At 32.9% G+C, this 8,351-nt stretch overlaps 1 protein-coding gene across 1 annotated transcript; it reads right to left on the reverse strand.

Moving 5' to 3' along the window:
• Window positions 1–1,405: 1,405 nt before the first annotated feature.
• Window positions 1,406–1,543, reverse strand: LOC134363338 (thymosin beta-4-like). Its single transcript, XM_063078935.1, has one exon. It carries the CDS (start codon window positions 1,541–1,543, stop codon window positions 1,406–1,408), a length of 138 nt encoding a protein of 45 aa, XP_062935005.1.
• Window positions 1,544–8,351: the final 6,808 nt, after the last annotated feature.

Consider the following 8,351-nt stretch of genomic DNA (forward strand, 5'->3'; position numbering starts at 1 on the left):
CTATTTCATAGATTTCTGTTCTTTGTGTGTGTGTGTGTGTTTCCTCTTTCTCTGGGTATAACTTGCTCTTTTTTTCTAGCTTCTTGAGATACAAACTTTGATTATTGGCTCAGATTTTCTTCTTTTCTAATAGAAACATATAAGGCTATAAATTTCTTTCTACATGTTATTTTAGCTGCAACCCACAAGTATTGATATGTCACATCTTCATTCAGTTCTAAATATTTTCCAATTTTCACTGTGTTTTCTTCTTTGTCTCATAGGTTATTTAGAAGTATAATCCTTACTTTCCAACTATATGGGAATTTTCTAGTTATGTTTCTCTAGTTAATTATCTAGCTACCTGTCAAGTTCATATTATGATCAGAGAATATATTATGTATTCAAGTATTTGAAACTTACTGAAAGTTGTTTTATGGCCCATAGTTCTTTTTTTTTTCTATGTGTGTTTGAAAAGAATTCTACAGGTATTCAGTGCAATACTCTATACATCAATTACATCAACTTTATTAATTTTGTTATTCAAAATTTCCACACCTCTATGATTGTTTTTCTGCTTATTCTACCAACTACTGAGAGAGATGTGTTATCTCCAACTAAGAGTATCCATTTATCTATTATTTTTAGTTTCTGTCAACTTTTGCTATATATTTTGAGACTATGTTATCACATACAAAATTAGAATTGTTACACTTCTTGGTGCATCAAACACCATTATCCTTTTACTTTCAACCTTTCTGTTTCCTTATGTTTTAGATCTATTTCTTGAAAATACCATAAACTTGTATTTGGGTTTTAATTTTTATATAATTGACTGTTTTAGGCCATTTATATTTAATGTAATGACTGATTTTTTTTTACTTAATGTAAGTCATTAAGTCTAATGTCTTACTCAATGATTTTCACATGTCCTACCTGTATTATGGTTCTCTTTCACTTCTTTCTTCCATTTCAGATTTGACTTGAAAAGTAAAACATTTTAAATTACAGCTAGGTAGGAAAAATAAGTTCTTTTTTAATGTTTTAAAACTTTTTATTTGCACATTTTGAAAAATGTGCATTCCAATAATTTAAATATTTTGAAAAAAAATGTCACTCTGATTAAACTGCATTTTATAGCCTGCAGGACACCTTGGACCAGCTTGGTTTTAACTCTAGACTTCACTGTCATCCCACCCTGCTCTTCCTTCACCAACATGAAAGTTCTTTTCCATCTCTTCCAGCCAGACAGGCATATGGGAGCGGCAGGTGTGGCCTTCATTGTCAGTAGTTCTTTAATGTGAAAGGGGCAGCACAGTCATTTAAACTTTATCCTCCTTGCAAATTAGTAAGTTAAACAGCTAAAAGAAGTAAAATAAGAAGGCAATGCTTCTGGAATGTACAGTGCATATTGGCAGCATATGCCTCATTGTGATTCACCTGCTTGTTTCTCCTGTTCGATTGTTTCTTTGGAAGGCAGTGGATTTTTCTCTTGCATTTCTGTTTTGTTCAATTTCAACTTATTAGAATTCTCAATCTCAGCCATATCATATTTGTCAGACATGGTTGCAGATGAAGCAGAGTGAGGCACATGAGCAAATGGAACCAGGTCTGCGCAGTGGCCACCACCAAGTGTCAGAAAAATAAGTTCTTGTGGTCTACTGTAGTGTTAGGCATCTATAGTTAATAATAATTTATTGTATGTTTTCAAATGGCTGGAAGAGAGGAACTCAAATGCTTTCATCAAAAAGAAAGGGTATATTGGGGAAAAGATAGTCTTTTCAATAAATGGTGCTGAGAAAACCAGATATCGACATGCAGAAGAATGAGACTAGATCTCTATCTCTCCCCATATATGAAAAATCAACTCAAAATGGATTAAGGATTTAAATGTAAAAACCAAAACTATGAAACTACTAGAAAACATAGGAGAAACGATCCATGACATGGAGCTGGGCAAAGAATTTTTAAATAAGACTTCAAAAGCACAAGCAATAAAAGCAAAAATAGACAAGTAGGACTACATCAGAAAATTTTGCACATCAAAGGAAACTGTTAATAGAGTGAAGAGACAATCTACAGAATGGAAGAAAATATTTGCAAACTACACATCTGACAAGGGATTAATATCAATAATACATAGTTACTTTAAAAACTCACCAGCAAAATAAAATAAAATAAAAATAACCCAATTGAGCAAAGGATTTTAATAGACATTTCTCAAAAGAAGACATACAAATGGGCAACAGGCAAGTGAAAAAATGCTCAACATCACTAATCATCAGGGAAATGCAAATCAAAACAACAATGAGATACCACCTCACTCTAGTTAGAATGGCTATCATCAAAAAGATAAAAGAAAACAAGTGTTGACAGGATGTGGAGAAAAGGGAACATTTGCACACTATTAGTGGTAGTATAAAGTAGTGCAACCATTATAGAAAACAGTATGGAGGTTCCTCAAAAAGTTAAAAATAGAACTACCATTTGATCCAGCAATCTGACTACTGGCTATATACCCAAGTAAATGAATTCAGTATGTTGAAGAGATATCTGCATGCCTATGTTTATTACAGCACAATTTACAATAGGCAAGATGTGGTATAGAATCAACCTAAGTGTTCATCCAAAGATGAACGAATAAAAAAATATGTGGTATATATACACAGTACTATTCAGCCATAAAAAAGAATGAAATCTTGTCATCTGTGGCAAAATGGATGGACTTGGAGGACATTATGTTAAGCGAAGTAAACCAGAAACAGAAAGACAAATACCACATGACCTCACTCATTTGTGGAATCTAAAAAGGAAAGATACTACAGAGGCAGAGAGCAGAACAGTGGTTACCAGAGACTGGATAGGAGAGGAGGAAGGGAAAACAGAAGGAGTTGGCCAACGGTTACAAAATTACAATTAGAAAGGAAGAATAAGTTGTGATGTTCTATTGCACAGTAGGGTGACTATGGTTAATAGTTAAGTTTTGTATATTACATAATAGCTAGAGGAGAGGCTTTTGAATATTTTTGCCACAAAGAAATGATAAATGCATGAGGTGATTGAGACGTTAACTACTTTAACCCAATTATTATACAACATATATATGTATCAAAACATCAGATTGTACCCCATAAGTATGTTTAATTACAATGTGTCAATTAAAATTTTAAGAGTAAATAAATAAAATTTTTAAAAGAAATGATAAATTTTTGTAATGATGGATATTCTAATTATTCAAATATAATGATTTGATCATGACACATTGTATACATACATTAAAATATAACTCTGTACCCCATAAATATGTATAACTAATACATGTCAATTGAAAAATAAATTTACTTTTAAATATTTTTCATTATTTTTCATTATTCCAGCTCCTCTCCTATTACTTTAGAAGTTATGTATTCTTTTAGTGGTGACTTTTGGTAGTAACATGCATCCCTTGACTTATCAAAATGTAATACTGATTGCTACTTTTACCCTCTGATAGACAAAAGATCTTAGAATGCTTTAACTCCATGTATCTGCCCTTAACAACTTATATGTATTTTTTGTGTATTTCACATATTGTTATTTGTTTGTTTGTTTAAGATTCCACAAGATTCACAAGATGTTATTATTACTGTTTTATTCAATTAATATTTATTTAAATTTACCTATATATTTCCTTTGGGCACATTCATTTTCCTTCATTTCTAAACTTCCATCTTATGCGGTATGGAGTTATATTTTAATATATGTACACAATGTGTGATGATCAAATCAGTGTATTTGAGTAATTAGAATATCCATCATTGCCAAAACATCATTTCTTTTTAAATTTTATTTCTTTTTAAAATTTTAATTGACACATTGTAATTAAATATACTTATGGGGTACAATTTGATGTTTTGATACATATATATGTTGCATAATAATTGGTTTAAGATAGTTAATGTCTCAATCACCTCATGCATTTATCATTTCTCTGTGGCAAAAATATTCAAAAGCCTCTCTTCTAGCTATTATGTAATATACAAAACTTAAGTGTTAACCATAGTCACCCTACTGTGCAATAGCACATCACAACTTATTACTCCTATCTTTAGACAGAAGGAAAATCTCCAGTCTGGAGTCTGATAATGACAAATTCTCTAAATTTAATGCTTGACTGAAACGCCTTTACCTTCATTCTTGAAGAATATTTTCATTGGGCTTAAAATTTAAGGTTGGCAATTATCTTTTCTAGACATTTTAAAATATGGTTCCATCGTCTTCTAGTTTCCATCAGTTCTGTTAATTGTCAGTTAAATTGTTGCTTCTTTGAAGACAATCTTTTTTATCTGGCTTTTTGTTTTTAAACTTTGGTTTTCAGTAATATCGTCATCATGTGCCTAAATATGATTTTCTTTATATTTATCTTGTTTTTGATTTTTAGGCATTCTTTGTGGCTTGATAAGTTTCATAAGTTTTGGAAAATTCTTGTCTCTGTTTAAATTTTGTTTCCACCCCATTCTATTTCTTCTCTTCTTAGGGAAATAACATTATTCATAAGGTAGAGCGTTTCATTTAAACCTCATGTTTTTTACCCTCATTCTGATTTTCCAATTTATTTGACTCTCCATACTTCATTCTGGACATTTTCTTTAACCCCTTAAGCTGTTCACTAATTCTCTTATCATCTGTGTCAATCTTCTGTTAAACCCAACCACTGAGATCTTTCTATTCCAGTCATTAAATTTTATGTTCCAGATTTTCTGTTTGGTCTTTTTATAGTTTCCACATTTGCCAAAATTCTCAATCTTGTCCTATACCACCTTCCCCAAACTATATTTGTTTAAATTCTTATTTTCTTATCTTTGCATCACATGTTAATGTTTTAGATTCTGTAACTGACAATGCCAATATCTGGAGCCCTTGTAAGTCTATTTCCATTGGGTTGTTTCTGTCAGCTTTCATTCATGGCTCCTGCCTGGATATTATTTTATTATGCCCTGAATAATTTATATGCAAAATTTCTTGTAGAAGTGATTTGGGGCCTTGGATATTCATATTATGTTTTTCCAAGAAGGAGTTATATTTTCTTTCCTTGATGCCTGGGGATATGAGCACTCTGGATCACCTGCAAGGATCAACTTCGCATTCACTTCTCTGTGGTCCTAGAGTGCAACCCTTTGGGGCCTCAACTCAAAGTGGGGAAAGAAGGGACTAGGACTCTTTCCCAAACTGGATGGACCCTGGACACCAATCCTTGTTGCTTTTGATTCATAGGACATCAACACCATTACATGAACACTGGACCTCTCAGCCTCTATCTCCAGGAAAAGGGGGATAAGCACCCCAACTCCAGAATCATCTTATCCCATCTCTAGATCATGGCCTTGGTATTCTTTAGTATCTTGTTAGCTTTCTGAGAACTTTAAGCAGCTTTCCATTGCTTGTTGGCTTGTTTTGGTCCACTTTTTAGGTTGGACCCAGCAGGTGAGTCAGTCAAAGTTACTTTGCCTACAGTTATTGAAAGTAGAAGACACTTAAATATAATTTCCTCCTTTCTTTTTAATCTTGAATAAGAGGATCTTAGGAAAACAAAGCTTTCCAATTCTTCCTATTCACAAACAGTTTTTCCATTTATAATTACTCAGTGTAAAGGAAGCAAATACTCATTTGGACAAATTAATTATTTTTAGAGACTAGTAATTTAAACATTAATGTGATTTTAGCTTTCTTCAAAATCTTAACAAAACTGTGCTTCATAGCCACAAAGTTTATTATAGGTGATAGAACCATGGGAATTCTAGATGTACACCCATAGGAAAAATTTACCTTCTTCATTGAGATTATTTTTTAATAAAATAGATTAAAGGTATTTCAAAGCTTGCTGTAACTTTTTTAAACTTTTCAAAATCATTGCATAAGAATATTAGCCCAAGCACTATCTAATTAAAAATTGTTGTTCCTGTCCAATGATGCATTTTTCCAATTTTACCGTATCCAAATTTTAACCATTTAAGGAAATCTGCTTTTTCAATGAGGCATTCGAGACTTAGAAATTGCTCTTTAACCTTTCAAATTCATCCAACACTTAAACATTTGTTGAGCATCAACTATATGTCAAATATTTAAGTATATTGCTAGGTTCCTTTTTAAATACATCAGACTTCTGCTCATTTAATCTGCTGATTTATGTGCCACGTTAAACATTACTGTCTGTAACATAATCGGTAAAAAGAATATTTCCCAGTTCTCTGTGTAATGTGTCTTTCTAAGACAGCATTGAAATTTAATCCAATATCTGCATTATCTTCCTCATAAAAGGAGACAAATGCAATTGATAGTAAATGACATCAACATTCTCTTCTACTCACCCAGCAAAAATTAAGACCTGTGATTGGAATATTTCTAAAGCAAATGTATAGCTAATTGGAACTTATATCTACAGCAGGGTTGATTTGAGAAATAGATGAAGATCGTAGAAGGAGCAGATAAGGTGTATGGCTTGTCAGAATCACAGATGCCCTTTTAATAAGTGAGGACACTGAAGTTAGTGAAAGTAGAAAAAAATTTTAAGGTCCCTACTAGCCAGGGCCAACTCCAGTCCAGAATCCATTTCTATCTCCCAGGTCAATCTTCTTTGTACTACACAATGAAATTGAAAGCTTTGATTCTGTAACTATCTCCTAAATGTATTTTTGCTTGTCTGTATACACAAATAATATTATATAATTATTTGAATGCTTTAAGGTATGAGGTTTCTTTTCTTTTTTTATCATTTCAGACAGAATAGAGAAACCACCAATTTCTTAAGACTTGTAATTATTGTGTGGGCTTATGCTCAAGTTGGGAAGACTATTGTCTATATCTAATAACTTCAGCAGTATCAGAAAGGGCTCAGATGAATCTTATGTTCATTTTTGTTTCTTTGAATGGCATAGTGGATAGGCTGGAAGGAAGAATGGAATCCTCCTTTGCAGTGGTGAAGCAAAGTTGTATTGCCCCAGGGAGGACCATAGTTAGCTGAAAAGATTGACTATCTGATTCTGAGCACATCTTTGCTGGTGTGTATTTTGTTCATCTTCAAATTTTCCTTTTTGAAAAAGTGAGATAATAAAAGTAAGAACAAAGTAGTGGACGTTGAAGACTGCTCCATCGTTTAAGCCTTTTGTTCTGTTCTGCAGCCTCTAGGTTAATGGTTCTCAGCCTCGGATGCACAATGACATATGCTGAGGAGCTTCAAACAATACTGATGCCTGGGCTCCATCCCCAGAAAATCTGATTTGTTGGTCTGGGATCGGGTCTGACCATGGGGATTTTTTTTTAAGCTTCTGGAGTGACGGTCATGTGGAGCCAGAGCTGATAGCAACTGCTCTAGATGCTGCTCTGGAGTCAGGAGGAACAACTTCCATTAGTAACAAAAACATGGGAATCTATTCTTTGTGGTGTGGGCTTCTTTCTCCAAATGAATTAGGGAAGGATTGACACTTTTGCATATAAGATAAAATCCTTTGCTTAGAATTTTTTCACTGCCTGACTCCTTCTAGGATTGGCCCATGGTCTCAAACAACCTTACAAAACCTTAGCTGTCCAAACAGAATATATTAGACTCCAGGGGCAAATTTCAGCCAGAGTTTCACAAGTGCAAGGTCTGAGAATTCTAACTTCCCCAAATGACCTATTAACTCAGAATACTTCCTTAGGACACAGAAAATAGAGAACAAACTAGAAGAGAACCTCTCCATCAAAATTGCCCAGTTATGAAGTAAAATTGCATCTTAATTTTATTAATACCAGCATAATATTTTAAACAGTATTATCTTCTAAAAGCCTAATTTCTTTTCATTTGAATTTGTATAGTCAGTGGAGGAAAATGGGCATGATTGTGCCGATTGTGCAGATAGAGAATTGTATGCATAGTTTCATTGATTTATTCGGTCAACAGTCACTGACAGAACCAAGAAGTCAAAGTTGTATTGTGATATTCTCTCTGAACTTCTACAATTCATACTAAAAGATATTCTATAGAGATATTTATCTGAAGATATATTTTAGGAATTAGTGATTTAAGGCTAGATCATCAAATCTAATGAAATTTAAAATAGCCATGAAAACAATAAATCTGGAACAAAATAAATCCTGAAACTTGAAAGATAGGTCTTTAAAGACTATTAAAAAAGATACAAATTATGTTTGGTTTTACCCTTTAGTTTTACCACCACTGAGTTTCAAAATGAACCTTGTCTCATTATATTTATAAGTAATTTCTTAATAAGTAGCCAATATAAATAAATGAAAATCATGTGACTTAATGATAGACATGGTGGGAGGGGCAGATTATAAGTGATTATTACTGAAGAGGGGTATAGATACTTCCTTCCTAGAAATTTTCCAACGGG

Source organism: Cynocephalus volans, chromosome 14 (assembly GCF_027409185.1).
Source record: "Cynocephalus volans isolate mCynVol1 chromosome 14, mCynVol1.pri, whole genome shotgun sequence".
NCBI classification, from domain to species: domain Eukaryota; kingdom Metazoa; phylum Chordata; class Mammalia; order Dermoptera; family Cynocephalidae; genus Cynocephalus; species Cynocephalus volans.

Excerpts from the sequence above, each read along its gene's own strand:
- LOC134363338 (XM_063078935.1), bottom strand. The coding sequence starts at position 1,543 with ATGTCTGACAAATATGATATGGCTGAGATTGAGAATTCTAATAAGTTG.